General features: G+C 37.3%; 1 protein-coding gene across 27 annotated transcripts in view; it reads right to left on the bottom strand.

Moving 5' to 3' along the window:
• Window positions 1-17867, bottom strand: part of SEC31A (SEC31 homolog A, COPII coat complex component) — a gene marked incomplete at both ends in the record, with an annotated part of 65996 nt that overhangs the window by 20020 nt on the left and 28109 nt on the right. For 9 of the 27 annotated variants that reach the window (XM_080697745.1, XM_080697756.1, XM_080697765.1 and 6 more), the window contains 9 exons: window positions 3087-3260; window positions 6083-6256; window positions 8548-8693; window positions 10483-10609; window positions 11667-11845; window positions 12211-12283; window positions 13866-13943; window positions 14404-14442; window positions 16162-16236. In XM_080697745.1, coding sequence (XP_080553871.1) covers window positions 3087-3260; window positions 6083-6256; window positions 8548-8693; window positions 10483-10609; window positions 11667-11845; window positions 12211-12283; window positions 13866-13943; window positions 14404-14442; window positions 16162-16236 — 1065 coding nt within the window. The remainder of the gene's footprint in view (window positions 1-3086; window positions 3261-6082; window positions 6257-8547; window positions 8694-10482; window positions 10610-11666; window positions 11846-12210; window positions 12284-13865; window positions 13944-14403; window positions 14443-16161; window positions 16237-17867) is intronic. The other 18 variants (XM_080697766.1, XM_080697771.1, XM_080697761.1 and 15 more) reach the window with 3 other exon arrangements.

Raw genomic sequence — 17867 nt, 5'->3', positions numbered from 1 at the left:
TTAAAGCTGTCAAACACCTATTTAGTCATGCAAATATTTGCAGGAGCTCCAATGAATATAAAAATAAACACAAATGTTGGGCATGGTGGTGCATGCTTGTAATCCTCGTGCTTGGGAGGCGGAGACAGGAGGATCACACAGGTTCGAAGCCAGCCACGCTGGCTTAAGAGACCCTGTTTCCAAGTAAAAAAGTATAAAATAGGCCTGGGAGTGTAGCCCGGAGGTAGGAGAGCTTCCAGGAACCCCAGTACCACCAATAAACAAACAAACAAACAAACAAACAAACACACACACACACACACACACACACAAAAGCAAAGCCATATTGGTTGAAGTGGGAGTGTAACCCTTACTAATCTGTTCTCCTTTTTAACCCTTTACCTTACCTGTAAACCATACTTTAAAACTAAAAGCCACTGCCCTCATCCATTCAGCATATCACGAAGTTTAATCAAGGAAATCACTGCTTTAATTTATTTTTCTGTTCTTAAAATATAAGAGTGGTAAATCAAAACATGACAAAAGTCTTTCAATATTTTTACCTTTTCCCAGAAAAACAGATAAACCCAAAGACATAAAGAAAAAATATTTTCGTCAGGTATAGTGGCATACACCTGAAATTCCAGTATTTGGAAGACTGAGACAGGAGGATCGCAGGTCTAAGGATAGCCTCAGCAAGTAGTGATACTCTCATCAATCTCGTGAGACCCTATTTCAAAATACAAATAAAGCAGGTCTGAGGGTGTAGCTTGGAGACAGAATGTCCCTGGTTTCAGTCACTGGATTCAATCCCCAGTGCGTGCGTGTGTGTGTGTGTGTGTGTGTGTGTGTGTGTGTGTGTGTTTATTTATTCTCTTCTTGCAATGTACAGTTTACCTTGATTCACTACTCTAAGAGACAGCCTGGTCTAAACACAAGGTGCTTGGAAGTTCTAAACTCAACTTGGCCATTGATCAGCCATGCAATGCTGAGGAATTAAGACTGTGTCTTAAAACTCTAGTGGTTCTTGGTATCTCTACTTCTCAGTTTTCTTAGCTATCATCTGCCCTACTAAGAGACTTTCTAAGTTTACTACAATTTCCACAAGGGTGAGTAGTTTGTGCATTTTTTTTTTCCACTAACATACTCCCAACATTTAAAACAATGTCAGGAGCTCATAGCAGGGTATCAAAAATTTTGTCAAATGAATGAAAAAAATAAAAGTCTTCTAGATTGTTAACAGTTACATTCAATGTAATCTATCCTGATTAAGCATCAACTCAAAGTACAACAGACATTAAGAGCATGAATTGATCTGTTTTTAGTTTTTCATTATTTTAGATTTACTTTTTTTTTGTGTGTGTGTGTGTGTGGTACTGGGGGTGGAACCCAGAGGCTTTCTACCTCCGGGCTACACTCCCAGACCAATTTTATATTTTATTTGGAAACAGGGTCTCACTAAGTTGCTAAGAGCCTCACTTAGTAGCTGAGGCTGTCTTCGAACCTGTGCGATCCTCCTGTCTCAGCCTCCCAAGTACAGGGATTACAAGTATGCACCACCATGCCCAGCTAGATTTACTTTTGCTATAACAAAATGTAAAAAAGATCCCACCAATCCTATAAGCTATTTGTTCTATTTTAAAATAGATTATCTTCTAACTTTACTATTAATCAATATCATTTATTACTTATGGAAAAATTTCATTTAAAGACATGAAGGTTATCCAACAGAGTAGAAATATAAAAATTTCTACATGAAAAAGCAAAACATAATAAAGACCAAATTTTATGGGCTTAAATACTTGGTAATTTAAACTAACTAAATTAAAGAAAACTTATTAATTCTTTCCACATTTTCTATGACCTCCAACTTAATAAACCTTCAGTCATTTACTTTTTTCTAATATCCAAGTTGCTTTAAAAAAAGTTTTAATTTGCCAGGCGTGGTGGCACACGCTTATAATCCCTGCGCTTGGGAGGAGGAGACAAGAGGATCGCGCAGGTTCGAAGCCAGCCTCGCTGGTTTAAGAGACCCTGTTTCCAAATAAAAATATAAAAATAGGTCTGGGAGTGTAGCCCAGAGGTAGAAGGGTTTCCAGGAACCCTAGTACCACAAAAAAAAAAAGTTTTAATTTTTGGTATTATACAGATATGGAAGATATAGTAAACCTATACAAATAATGGAGAAAAGAATACTCAAAAAAGGCTACTTTCAAGCCGGGCGTGGTGGTGCACGCTTGTAATCCCCGAGCTTGGGAGGAGGAGACAGGAGAATGGCGCAGGTTCAAAGCCAGCTGTGCTGGCTTAAGAGACCCTGTTTAAAAAAAAAAAAAGTATAAAATAGGTCTGGGAGTGTAGCCCAGAGGTAGAAGGGCTTCCAGCAACCCCAGTACCACCACCACCAAAAAAAAGGCTACTTTCTAAAAATATTTTAGAAGGAAGGGAGCAGGATGGGATATAGAGGGAAATACATCAAGTGCTATGTGCATGTATTTCTGTATCACTTGAATCTCATTATGATGTATAATTACAATGCACCAATAAAACTATAAAAATTTTTTAAAAATTAAAATATTTTATGGCTGGGTGTGGTGGCGCACGCTTGTAATCCCCGTGCTTGGGAGGCAGAGACAGGAGGATCGTGCAGGTTTGAAGCCAGCTTCACTGGCTTAAGAGACCCCATTTCCAAATAAAATATAAAATAGGTCTGGGAGTATAGCCCGGAGGTAGAAGGGTTCCATCCTCAGTACCGCCAAAAAAAATAAAAATAAAAATAAATAAAATATTTTATAAAATTAAATTACTGAAAGAACTGTTTCTGTTATAGCTTAAGTGAATCAAATAAAAGTTTTAAGAGATATACATGTATAAAGGAAATCTAGGAGAGAAATAAAAGCACATCTTACAGAGTTTAAAACTAATTTATATCTAAAATACACGAACAGATTAAAGATGATTTTGAAAGGAGATCAGAAATACTATTTCCCATTAACACAATATGTTGTCTAGTTTTACCATACTGAAAAGAGTATGTTGGTTTGAGACCAACAATCAATTTGAGTAAAAATGCATAAATGGCCCTACTTTATCTGAACCAAATCACTCACATGGGGATAATATTGTTGAGTTTGAACTCTTGGCATCTGTGGGTGGTCAGCAACTGGTCCAGGCCTGCCCTTGGACAGCTGGTGCCTCTCATAATGATTTTTAGATGATTCCTGTCCTGGTACAAGCTCTCCTTGTGCTTTGCAAAGTCTGTCCCGAAGCTGTACAATATTTGGCTGTAAGTAATAATGGAAGAAGACAAAGAAAATAGTTACAGTTTACTTAACTTTATGATACCACATTGATTTTTAAAGCAATCTGATCGTTCAAGAAACCCCTTTTTGTTCATACACGGTGAATGATACAACCCTGACACTAAGGATTCAACATAAGACTAGTATCAAAGGTCCATGACATACAGTGCTACTTACAATTCAGCTAAGGCAGGAATTCCAATTATGCTCATCTCATGTTTGGTACGTAAGATCAACATCACTTACAATCACTGCTCGTTTGGTATTTTCTTGTGATTAAATAATGTTCAAAAATCACAGAATTACTTAAAAATATATAACTAAAAAAGACTCCAAAAGAGAATCAATTGTAAAGATGGTGATGGGAAAAAAAATATAAGCTAAGAAAGAGATAAAAATTAGTATTTAAAAGAAAAGGTTAAAAAAAATTAAAAAAATGTTCTCTTCACGATATCGTTATAGTATGTAGTTTTCCTCCATGAATGGCAATAAAGTAGCCGGGTGTGGTAGCACACACTTGCGATTCCACTACTTGGGAGGCTGAGACAGAAGGATCACAGGTTTGTGGCTAGCCTCAGCTACTTAGTGAGGCCCTTCACAACTTAGTGGGACTCTGTTTCAAAATAATGAATAAAAAATAGGGCTAAAGGTATAGCTTGGAGGTAGAGTGTCCCTGGGTTTAATTTCTAGCACCACCAAAAAAAAAAGGGGGGGGGGGGGAATAAAGTATACCTTTAAGGTTTAAATGACCATTTTAAACCTTTTACAAATTTATAGAGTTGTATGCTTTTTTTTTTTTTTTTGGTGGTACTGGGGTTCCTGGAAGCCCTTCTACTTCAGGGCTACACTCCCAGACCTAATTTTACATTTTTTTTTGGAAACAGGGTCTCCTAAGCCAGCGCGCGCGCAGCTGGCTTCGAACCTGCGCGATCCTCCCGTCTCTGCCTCCCAAGCGCGGGGATTACAAGTGTGCGCCACCACGCCTGGCCTAGGGTTGTGTTTTTAAGCTTATACATTTCTAAAAATTATTAAACAAATCATTTGTGAAACATTTTAACATATTACTTTATTATCTAATAATTCCTAGAGCATATAGGCCAACATCTATGTGGTTAACTTTTTTATATCTACATAATTGTAGAACTGTATAAGCTACAGATCTAAATTTGATATTATTGGGTGTGGTGGCACACGCTTGTAATCACAGTACTTGGGAGGCTGAGACAGGAGGATCATAGGTTCACAGCCCGCCTCAGCTACTTAGTAAGGAGGGCCCTCTGCAACTCAGTGAGACCTTGTTTCAAATTAAAAAATAAGCCGGGCGTGGTGGCGCATGCTTGTAATCCCCACGCTTGGGAGGCAGAGACAGGAGGATCGTGCAGGTTCAAAGCCAGCCACACGCGCTGGCTTAGGAGAACCTGTTTCCAAAAGATAAAATAGGTCTGGGAGTGTAGCCCGGAGGTAGAAGGGCTTCTAGGAACCCCAGTACCACAAAAATAAAAAAAAAAAAATAAAATAAAATAAATTTAAAAATTTAAAAAAATATATAGAGCTGGAAGTTTAGCTTGGCAGTAGAAATGCACCTGGATTCAATCCCCAGTACACAAAAAATAAAATAACAATCTTTAGAATAAATAAAATATTGAAAACAAAAAAAGGACATTGAAAAAGAGGATGCAGCTCAGTGGTAGAGTGCTTGCCTACTATAAGTGAAGCACTGCGGCACTGGGATCAATCTGCACTACAAACAACAACAAAAAACCCCACAAAGAAAGCAGAATTAAAAGCACAGAGACAAGAAAATATCTGCAAGACTGAAAATCAAGCTCCTCCAACCCTACCACACCTCTCCTTCCACCTAGCTCCATTATTGGGTTGGGTTTCCCTTCTTAGTGTTCCCACTATACCACTATTTCCATCATGGTACCTATTATACTTTTAGAATTCCTTGTTTACTAATATATAGCCATTTTGAGTTTGGAAGTACCTTGAAGGCAAGATCTTGGCAATCTTCTTCATCATCTTATACTCAGTTACTTTCTAAACTAAATTCAAACAAATATTATGAAAAATAGCCCAAGTTTTGTTGTATACCAAACAAGAAATGTAATGTTATTCCATCTTGAATATTTAAAAAAAACATACTTGCCCACATATAGTGTCAGACTAAAATAGAATGAACTTCTTTGTAAATATCTGGGTGTCATACATGGGAATTTAAACATTTTAACAATCCTAGCAGAGCATGGTGGCACACACATGTAATCCCAGTACTCGATAGGCTAAGACGGGAGAAATCTAAGTTTAAGGCTAGCCTCAGTAATTTAGCAAAGCCCTCAGCAACTTAATGAGACCCTGTTTCAAAATAAAAAAATAAGGCCAAAGGGTAGGGGAAGTTAGAATGTCTCTGGAATTAATCTCCCACTCCCCGCCACAAAATTAACAATATCATTTGTTTGATTAAGCATGAACATTTATAGCTTTTCAACATAAAAATTCCTACAAAAATGAAAAATCTTTTTAGATTTAGAAATAAAAAGTTGGTCTTTCCCCCATTCATTTTCCTAACTAGAGTCCCTCAATAAAGGGATCTATCTTACTACAAAACATTCTGACACCTGTGGGATACACCTAAAATGATCGTGGAAGGTCAGTAACACTTACCTATAGTTAGATAACAAAAATTTAGCTGTTCCAATACATTCCACTTACTAGTATGGGTATGTATAATACCAGGAGCTATCTACTGGATTCTTCTCATTCATTCACTAAAAGAAAGATGACAAAAAGTCAATTCTATTTACCTGGTTGGTGTTGTCAGGAAGGAAAGCCAAGGCTGCAGCAATACTGCCCTGGGCTGCCAACAAATTAGCATACTGACTCATCTTCTCAGCCAAAAGAACCCCTACAGTGTGAGTGTCCATAGCCTGGGTGAGTTGTACAGCTTTTCGCAGGATGACAACTTTCTCGATCAGATCCTAAATAAGAAAACAAGGAAGAGTGAGAAAGGAACAAAAATAACAAGACCATGCATATGAGAGGAAGCAAAAGAATTACCAAGATTTCAAAAACCTACTAAAAGTACAGCATCTATTATCACCATCCCTGTTTAAGGATGGAATAGCTGCTGATCACCATTTAGATAACAGAAAAAGAAGGGCAAAGATCTCTAAAGGATACAAATGAATCAACACCTTTTTTTTTTTTTTTTGCGGGTCTGGGGATGAAACCCAACGGCATTTGACCTCCGAGCTACACCCCCTGCCCTGTTTTTTTATTCTTTATTTTAAAACAGGGTCTCACTAAGTTACACAGTGCTTCACTAAGTAGCTGAGGCTGTCCACGAACTGTGATCCTCCGTTCTGGGCCTCCCAAATGCTGGGATACAAGCGTGTGCCACCACGCCCAATTTGTACCAACACCTTCTAAACACTGTTAAACTGCCAGATATTTGTCTATTGATCTAAAATAGACAACTATCCAAAGCAAAACTTACAGGCAGATTTCCAAAGGCAAAAAACATCATCCTAGAGAGTAGAAGAGGAGGTACAAGTGAAAATATCACACTATCTATCCTATAAAAAGGCTACTATGAGGTGAGCCGCAGACAAAGGCGCGTGGCCTCCAAAGTGACTTACTATTTACTAATGGCTTGGATGTTGAATGCTAAAGGCTTGGTTCCCAGGGTGGTGCTACTGAAAGGTGTAGAACCTTTACAAGGAGATCCTTGGGTCACTGGGGGGGGGGGGTCTTTAAAGGGGATGGTGAAGCCCTGGTGCTGCCTCTTTCTCCTCTGCCTCCTGGTTCTTGATGTAAGTAGTTTGCTCTGCCAAAAGTGTTCCTGCTGTGATGTGTTTCCCTTGCCAGAGGCCCAAAGCTATGGGCTATTAGATCTTGGACTGAAACCTCTGAAACCAAGAGCCAAAACAATACCTCTTCTCTTTAAAAGTTCATTAACCCAGATATTTCATTATAGTAAAGCAAAGCTGATTAACATACTATTGTGACTCAAAGTTTCTGAAATTGCTTTTTATACCAACTCTTTCAATAAAGGTAAGCTGAGCTTCAGGTGAAATGCATAAAAATATCCTTCCTATCTGCCCTTCACAAGTACACAAATTCAGAAGTGTACAACAAGTGTTTTTCTCCTATAAGCACTTAGAAGGAAAACCTTTATTTTCTAACTGATTTTTAGTTTCAATAGAAATATCTTTAAAGCAACTGAAAAAAAATCTATTTATAAAATCAGAAAGCAATTCAGGCATGGTGATAAATGCTTGTAATCCCAGAACTAGGGAGGCTGAGATAGGAGGATTGGAGGTTTGTGGCCAGCTTCAGTTACTTAGTGAGACCCTTTTTCAAAATAAAGAATAAAAATAGGGCTGGGTGTATAGCTCAGAGGTAAATGCCCTTTGGTTCAATCCCCAGTACCATAAAAAAAAAAAAAAATAGAAAGCAACTGGTAAAAATCTATTTATAAAATCAGAAAGCAAAGAGAAAATAAATACTGTCAACTCTGCTAATTAAATGCTTTGAAAAAAACCCCCTAAAGATACAGTTACTTAGTACCTTAGATTTTTAATTCCTCCTTGCTTTAGTATTAGTGCTACATAGGATTCCATTTATTTCTTATTTCACCCCCCCGCCTTTTTGTGGGTCTGCGGATGGAACCCAGGGGCATTTGACCTCTGAGCTATACCCCCTACCCTATTTTTTTATTCTTTATATTGAAACAGGGTCTCGCTAAGTTGTGGAGGACCTAAGTAGCTGAGGCTGTCCACAAACCATGATCCTCCGGTCTCAGCATCTTGAATGCTGGGATTACAAGTGTGCACCACCATGCCCGGCTCACTTCCCCTTATTTATGAAGATTCTCAGTTGGTATTGGGGATGCCTCCTATTTCTTAGTTCACATTGCTTTTCTTTGCCCAAGGCAGGCAAGACCACTGGAATCAGAAAGTGCATAAGGAAAAGAGGTAAACCCCAGGGCTGTTTCCAGGCCTCCTACCACTTACCTCCGCCAGTAAACTGCCAAATCACAACCCTGATCTTCCCAATAGTTGTGGCCCCATTTACTAGTACATCATCTCAAACTTGGCAGCATCAAAGATAATAATAAATGCTTCAGCAAAAGAACTTCAAGATGTAAATAAGTATGGTGAAAGCAAATTGTAGGACAAGTGAATTTCAGACTATAACTTAATTGTAAGTAGGATGAAAGATCTTACTTACGAAAAAATTAAGTACCTTTTGGTTGAAAAACACTCACCTGAAGGGACAAAGGGGTGCTACCATCTTGAGCTTTAGACCAACATGCAACTAGTTTCTCTACATTCCCTGCACAAATATAGCAGAGACATGCCTGGGTCTGCAGGAGGCTATCTCCTTCACTTTCAAGCCTTGTTCCCAAAAGATCTATAAACCAACAGGAAAACATATAATTATACCCAAGACAATCTGTATATAATATTGCAAGCAGCTCAATAATATTTTCAGAGGTACAGACTTCATAACCAATGAGTAAGCAGAGAGAAACAAAATCACCCTAAATGGTCAGAAAATAATTTTCTTGCTAAATAAATGGAAGTGGATGATAAATCATAAATAGTAAGCATTCCACAATATTCTATATCTATAGAACTGATCTCCATTAATTATATTAGAAAAAAATAATAAAGAAAATACATAGATAGGCCAGGCGTGGTGGCGCATGCTTGTAATCCCCGCGCTTGGGAGGTGGAGACAGGAGGATCGCGCAGGTTCAAAGCCAGGCACGCGCTGGTTTAGGAGACCCTGTTTCCAAATTAAAAAAAAAAATTGTAAAAATAGGTCTGGGAGTGTAGCCCGGAGGTAAAAGGGCTTCCAGGAACCCCAGTACCACCAAAAAAAAAAAAAAAAAGAGAAATTACATAAAGAAAAAATTCTTAATGGAACATTTAGAACAGACCTACAAATGGTAGCTACGTCTACTATAAATTATTTGTGGAAATAGTTAATATCTTGTAATTTTCTCATCCCACAATACTTTCAAAATAGAATATGGTACCAGGCGTGGTGGCACACATTTGGAATCCCAGTGCTTGAAAGGCTGAGACAGGAGGATCACACAGGTTCAAAGCCAGCCTCAGCTACTTAGTGAGGCTCTCAGCAATTTAGTGAGACCCTGTTTCCAAATAAAGTATAAAATAGGTCTAGGAATATAGCTTGGGGGTAGCAAAGCCCCTGAGTTCCACACCCAGTATTATCCAAAAAAAATTAAAAAATAGAATATGGTTATTTGTTCCTACACTAGCAGCCTTAAGCTTCTTTTCTTGCAAATAATATTCCTTAGTCATCAATTTAGTCATGATATATACTGGTAATTTTTATTCAAATATTATATCATTATTATTGTTATTATCATCGTCCTGGGGATTGAACCTTGGGGCTTGCTACTGGTGAGTTACATCCCCAGACCTTATTATTTTTTATTTTGAGATAGGACTTCACAAAGTTTCCCAGGCTAATCTTGAACTTGTGATCTTCCTGTCTCAGTTGTTGTAATTACAGGCATGTGCAAAACTAATGTTGTAATTATTAATTTTATCATAGTTAGCATCTATTGAGAGCTAATTATGTGCTATTTTAGAGATGAATAAACAGGTTTAGAAAACAACTTTTCCTAGGTCATATTGCTGGTACGTAGCAGAGGCAAGTTTCCAACTCTGCTCATTCTGAAATCAGAATCACTAAACAGTATTACAAAAAGAGGGCTGGGGATGTAACTCGGAGGTAGAATGCCCCTGGGTTCCATCCCCAGTAAAAGATACACACACACATACACACACAAAGAAGGAGTGTATTTTTTTTTTTTTTTTGGTGGTACTGTGGGTGGAACCCAGGGGCTTTTCTACCTCTGGGCTTTACTCCCAGACCTATTTTATACTTTATTTACTTTATTTGGAAACAGGGTCTCACTAAGTTGCTGAGCTCCTCACTAAGTAGCTAAGGCTGGCTTCGAACCTGTGCGAACCTCCTGTCTCAGCCTCCCAAGCTCTGGGGTTACAAGCGTGTGCCACCATGCCCGGCCTAGAAGTAGTTGTATTTTATAATTCTCATTTGTGATGAGTAGGTTTAAATAAATTTCTAATGAAATTTGTCGTTTTTATTTATAATATACCATGTCATATATGTAATGTAGTTAAATTTAAAGCAGATTTCTTACCACACAGTGATGAAAATTCATCTGGTTTAGCATAAGTCAATACTGCAGCTAAAGCTTCTCTCCAATTTTTTAGATCACAAGATTCCACAATCTCTTTCCAGTCCTTCATCACCACTGCAGTGATTAGCTAGGGAAAGGAAAACAAAGGGAAAGTTAGAAGTATGTAGTATACTGGTGAAATTAACTCTGAAAAAAAAAAAGAAAATCAATTCTTTCCTCCTTCTATCCCTCCCTCCCTCCCTTCCTCTTTTCTTTTTTGCAGTACTAGGGATGGAACCCAGGGGCTTTTTCTACCTCCGAGCTACACCCTCAACTCTACTTTTTATTCTTTTATTTTGAAACTGGGTCTCACTGAATTGCAAAGGACCTCCCCAAGTAGCTGAAGCTGTCTACAAACCGTGATCCTTCTGTCTCAGCCTCCCAAATGCTGGGATTCCAAGGATGCGCCATCACACCCTATCTTAATCCTATCTTTCAAAACTACTGTTTCAGCATTTTTATGCCAAAGAAAGCAACAGGTAAGTACAGTACATTCTTGAGCCAAAGGACATAAAAATTTTTTTTGTGTGTGGTACTGAGGCTTGAACTCAGAAGTATTCTATCTTTTATTATATTTTGTTTTTGAAATAGGGTCTTGCTAGGTTGCTTTGAGTCTTACTAAATTGCTGAGGCTGGTCTTGAACTTGTGATCCTCTTGTCTCAGCCTCCCAAGTACTGGGATTGTAGATGTATACCACCACAACGGTTTAAAAAATTCTTTACTATTTCTGCATCTCAATGATCTTTAACACAGCATATAACTTGTAACTATTTTTAGAATTTTTATTAGTGTATTGTAATTATACATTATAGTGAAATCCAAAGTGATACATTAATATAAGCACACAACATCTCTTGGTGTGTTTCCCTCTGTACTCTACCTTGCTATGCCCCATTCCTGGTTTGTTTGTTTGTTTTGTGATACTGGGGGTGGAACCCAGGGGCTTTTCTACCTTCAGGCCATACTCCCAGACCTATTTTATACATTATTTGGAAACAAGGTCTCACTGAGTTGCTGAGAGCCTCACTAAGTAGGTTGAGGCTGGCTGGCTTCATACCTGTCTGATCCTCCTGTCTTAGCCTCCCAAGTGCTAGGTTTACAAGCCACGCCTGGCTCTGGTTTATTTATTTTTAAAATAACATACCCTGGTAATTTTGCTTTGGGATTTTGCAAAGTATTTTCTCTGGGTTTGTGCCAACAGTTCTTGTCCACCAGCTATAGCCAATATAATGGCATCAGCCATGCGGTTATCATGTAAACAAAGGTCAACAGCACTCTCAAAATTACCAGTCAGTAAAGCCTGAGTAATTAAACCATCAATATCTGCAACAAAAAATAATACAACCAAGTTAAAGGGTTTTGTCATCAAACACTTATTTCAGTTTGTACATATAGACATAAATGAAGAACACTGCTAATTTTTTTATTACTAGTGGATTAAATTTCTAACACAAGCCAAAATACATGTTAAATAAAGCTACTTATAGAATGCTTAAACTAGGCTAATGGAGATCACGTAGGTGTCAGAAATTACCCTTTCTGGGCCACCAACTATATATATTAAATGATAATTTAATTTCTTTCTCAACCCTTTACTATCTGTTTGACAAAAATTTCTAACTTAAGTTTAGAAACTATTTGCTTTCAAATGGCTACAAAAATTAAAAATAAAGCCAACAGGTGCTTACCACCACTAATAGAGATATTAAATGTTCCTCCAGCTGAGGGCAGAAATTCGGATTCTTGTTTATCTTTAATGAGCTAAAGAAATAGAAAAGGCAGAAATTTAGCAAAATAAAACTGTGAAATTATTTACTGGAAAACAAATTTATATATAATCACTTACTAAGCAGATGATAAGTTATTCTACTAAAGTTCTCATATCTAAGTTTACAATAAGATCTATGACTTCCTAAAGTGTTATTCTCATGCAATCATAAATAACATCTAAAATCATCAGAAAAAAATGTTAAACTTAGGTGTACATAGGTACTACAAGTATATGAAAAGTTATTCAAACTGAAGCATATATATATATATATTTTTGGTGGTACGGGGGTTCCTGGAAACCCTTCTACCTCCAGGCTATACTCATAGACTTATTTTTAATATTTCTTAAATTTGGAAACAGGGTCTCTTAAGCCAGCATGGCTGGCTTCGAACCTGCGCGATCCTCCTGTCTCCACCTCCAAAGCACGGGGATTACAAGCGTGCGTCACCATACATGGCTAAACTGAAGCATTTTTAACTTTTAAGATATCTTAACTATGAGTAGCTTGAAGCATGTAAAAAATATATATATATATTGTTTTAAATTATACTACATTTAGATTTTAAAACAATCTTCCTTCTACATCTAATAGTTCCTGTCCACTAGGTTTGGTTACAAAGGCTTTTTTCCCCAATTGAATCATGAAAAAAAAATCACTTGGTATCTTTGATATAAAAGTAATATAGGGATATACCAAATATCCCAAATTAGTTCAAAATTTTGATAATGTTCTATCCATATCCTTTATCTCTTTATTACATTAATGTTAGGAGATTTACTTCTACAGAAAGTATTTTAGTGATTATCATATAGTAGTCTAAATACATTGAGGAATTATTTTTATAACTTAGTAAATGATTATGCAAAATATTATAGCCAGGATATATACATTATTAAGGACAAAGAAAAAGTCAAAGATGAGATGAGAAACAAGAACTTGTTGATTAATTTTCCAAGGTGAAATAAAATTAGAAATCAAGAAAATTATAGAATTTGTGATTGATTAGTATCTAAAAACAAACCCAAAAAATAAAAAAGTAATATACCTCTGCTGTGTTCAATGACTCTTTAATTAGTTAAATAAATTATCAAGCATAACTAAGGACACATTTATAGAAAATCATAACAATCAGTTTAGTCTACTAAAATATTCTTGATATAGATTCTGACTTCAGGACTAAGTCAGAAGCCTAAGCCATGCATAAGTGTGCCTTAAATATTAACATAAAGACAAAAAAATTAACTATACATGCAATGCAAAGTGGATTTCTAAAGAAAATCTCATTTTCATTTTGACATCTTGATAGCTATCTGACCAGATTAAGTCAATCTCACATCACTGTTAATTTTAAACCATAAAATCCTGAAGGGATTATCTAGGTCAGAGAACAAGAGTTCAGAGATGATATGTCTATCAATCTAGGTAAATAGATTTTGACCCTAAACATCTCTAAGAAAACAATACACTCCAACTTTATTTTGCAACAGGTAGTCAAAATTTTTTCCATATTTCAATGTGAGGTTAACAATTATCACAAATTTTTCAAATATAATATGAAAAAGAATAAGTACCTCTCCCAAGAGCTGCTCTTCAGCAGCAGGGCTCTCCTCCCCATCACTCTGTGCTACTTGGTCAAAGTCTTTAAGAGCCTTTGGTACACAAAACAATTACAGAGGGATTTGAAGAATGTAGCATGAAAGGTTATTAGTAACAAAGGAGACCAAAGACCCAACCAACAACTCCAGAGCTAGTTTGATCATAAGAAGCAATCCTAAGTAAATGTATTTGAGAAACAACAGTAGGGGAAAAGCTAAGAACAATTACTGCTAACACTTTTACCTACCGTCACCTGGCAGGAACAATTTCTACCTTAAGTATCTGAGCAGCTCATCAATTCCATTCTTCCTCTTAGAAAATTCAAACATGCCAAAAGAAAGATCTACCAACTAAACTTAAAATGTTAATACTAAACTTATCAAATATTTAGAATTGGCATTTATTTTTACATTTGAAGCATAAAACAGATAAACTTCTTAAATAATACATCCTCTTTTGGTACAAACTAACCAGAATTTTAGAAGGTACCTATTTTTTTTTTTAAGACTTTACCATATCAGATCCATCCACTTTGTTCAAGGCCAAAGCAATCTGAAAACAAAAACAAAAACAAAAAAACAACTCACCTACTAAATGGCATTCTATTTCAGGGCATACAGCAAATGCTCAACTCTTCATTCTCAGTAACAAACAAACCCCACAGGAGTTCTTTTTTTTTTTTTTTTTCTTTGTGGTACTGGGGACGGAACCCAGGGGCATTCTACCTCTGAGCTATACCCCCAGCTCTATCTTTTAGTCTTCCTACTTTTTGAAACAGGTTCCACTAAGTAGCTAGGCTGTCCGAGAACCAAGATCCTCCGGTCTCCACCTCTTGAATGCTGGGATTCACAAAAGTTCTTAATAGGGATGGTATGTCTTAAGAACAACATCTATGCAGAATTGGTTCTTGGTGATTCTAGTGTTTAGTCACATGGAGTTCAAGTGCTCAGATGTCTTCCTGCTCTGCCTCCACAAAACCTCAAAACAAGCATATTTTCTTATTTATTTATTTAGTTAGTTAGTTTTGGGGATAGAACCCAGGGGCCTTCTACCTCTGGGCTATACTCCCAGACCTATTTTATATTTTACTTGGAAACATGGTCTCACTAAGTAGCTGAGGCTGGCCACAAACCTGTGATCCTCCTGTCTCAGCCTCCCAAGTACTGGGATTACAAGTGTGTGCCACCAGGTCTGGCTTCTTCTACTTTGTTTTAAATAGCTATACTCAATTTAAAAAAATATTTCTTCAAGTACTCTGTGTAAAGAATTTCTATTAGAAGTATTTGACAGATTTTATTTCCTTTTTTTTTTTTTACTATTTGGCATGCAATAAATTTCATATTTCCTGCATGCCTAGAAAAGTTATATCATCAAGAAGTTTAGGCTAATAATAAGTACAAAACTCCAAAGGAGTGGGAAAAGACACACACCTATTAAGCACAGGTGCTGGGCTGTGATGATAGGTCTGTCTGATCACAAAAGAGCACTAATGTGCTCACAGTGCACAGTATCCAACCTGTACCACTTATGCAACACCATGTAAAGCTAAAGAATGGTGAGGAGCAAATATAAATTAGATAGTTGGAGAATCAAAAATACTGCTTTCAAGGCTTCCACGGTGTTTTTAGTGCTACTGACCTTAATGTCAACATGTAGAATAATAATTAAGTCACTTTTTGAGAAAAACACTAAAAAACTGCAATCTGATTTACTCTTTCTAAAAGTGAATCTTTTTCTTTTTTCTTTTTAACTTAATCTATTAAGCAAACCACTGGGATTTTTTTGCTTTTTCAGGTTCAATAGAGTAAATCATTCCTGTTCCAAAATATTTGCTGTTTATTATTAGATGGACCAACTCAATACACAGTTGGGCACTGTGTGGTGAAGGCAAGAAAATAGCTGGGGTAGAAAATTGTGACAGCTTCAAACAGTACCCTGTTTTTCAGAGGAAACCTCTAACAGTGTCCTTCCCCTGCACCCTATTAAAATCTCAGTGTTATTTCCAATGTTTGAGGCTTAGTGGCTTGTTTGTCAAGGCCCAATTGTTCCTGACAATCACATTTGAAGTAAAAGTGGTTCTGGAAGCTTCTAAATTCAGGTATAAAGTAGAATGTTGTATTTAATGACATGTACTCAAATATTGGCAGTCAAACACAAATATTTATTAAATGTTTACTGACTGATTTGAGATAATCTATGTACAACTTTATTTTTTAATGATGCACAAATAATTTATTTAAGGACAATCATTTAACTTTCCCATAAATTTACCTTCTTTCGTAGGTCTTCTTTCCTGTATCCTAGAAGCTCAAGGTATTTTCCACGAGAATCATCCTCAAAGTTCACCTTTAAAAAAGACAGTTCTTAAAACAAAGACTGATAATTAAAGCTCCAATTTTATTTTTATGAGAACTCAGTTTTATTTTTATGAGAACTGACCAACTACCAAGCAAAATTATTAAAAATAACTAAAATCTACTACCTATCATTCTGAATATTAACAGCTATAAAAGTATCCAAAGAACACTATTTTTATTTTGAGATAGGTTGTGGAGGCTGGTCTTGAACTTGCACTCTCCTAACTCAACTTCTCAAGTTGCTGAGATTATAGGCATGTACCACAAAGCCTGGCTGAACAGTCTTTTTTTTTTTTTTTTTTGGTATTGGGGATGGAATCCAGGGGCATTCTATCTTCAAGCTATACCTTCAGCCCTATTTTTTATTTTTTATTTTGAAACATGGTCTCACTGAGTTGCAAATGGTCTCACTAAGTAGCTGAGGCAGTCTGTGAACTGCTATCCTCCAGTTTCAGCCTCCCAAATGGTGGGATTGAACAGTCTATTTTTAACTAGTTATTTTTTAATAGTAAATATACTAGTAATAAATTATACTAATTGAATATACATTACTTTTGAGCTGATTTTGATAAGTACAAACTAAACATCTCTAAAGGTTGTATGAATGCTACTCACTATGTGAAACATTATATATCCTAAAACTCTCAAAATTCATACTTAATTACAAAATCTAAGTTCTATAATTTTAGGATTTAACCCTAATTGTATTCAAGATTGCTTTTCCTTGGAAAATTCACTATCAAAGAATAGACATTCCCAGTGAAGACAAAATGATCTACCAGAAAAATGTGTGTTTTAGTCTGTTGTCAAAAATGCAGAGACTTCCGGGAAGATGGCGACCGAGAAAAGCAGGGCTTAAGAGCCCCGCTAACAACCAATCTCCATTACCACAAAATCAGCGCCTTTCATAGCCAGAAAACACCATCACCAGAGAAACAAAAAATCACCAGGCTCCAGAGAGAAAGCGGACTGAGAACAGATCTCAGAGCCACAGAGGAGATAACCGGCCTCACACCCGAGGACGCGGCAGCAGTGCCATACTGCAGGCGGCAGCGGCAAATTCACCGGACGGCTACAGCAAGCCGAGGTGAGCCGCTGCGGAACAGCCAGGCGGGATTTCTCGCTGCAGGTAAAATCTAAAGCTCCCAGTGGATGAGCTCAGCACAGGCCGCAGGGATTCAGAGTGGAAATCAAAACCAAGAAGAAATACGCCAGCCTCATGGCCGAGGGCGTAGCAGCGGCGCCATATTGCCACCGGCGGCAGCAGCAGCGAATTCACCCGAATCCAGTACAGCTACATCTGCGTACTCAAGAACAGTGAGTCAAATTGCGGGCCACAGAGGAGAAATCGCAGTATTGGGCCTCCTGGGACTTGACCCAGTGAGGGAGTGGCGGTGGCAGAGATATCACACCATAGGAGAACGTGCAACCTGGCACCCCCCATAGTTTAAAGCAGCCTCTATCGACTCCCTGGGTCGGAGACTCTGTGATACAACCCAGTAAAGGAGTAGTGGGGTCTGAGATAATACAGACTCGAGATCCAGAGCACCTTAAGTGAAGCCATAGTGACCCAAGGGAAGAACCCAGAGAAGGCACAAACCTCCGAAATCATGGGAAAGA

The sequence above is a fragment of the Muscardinus avellanarius genome, assembly GCF_963383645.1.
Source record: "Muscardinus avellanarius genome assembly, chromosome: 6".
NCBI classification, from domain to species: Eukaryota; Metazoa; Chordata; class Mammalia; order Rodentia; family Gliridae; genus Muscardinus; species Muscardinus avellanarius.
Note: the sequence above shows the minus strand (reverse complement) of the source record. Positions and strands in the feature narration are given on the sequence as shown.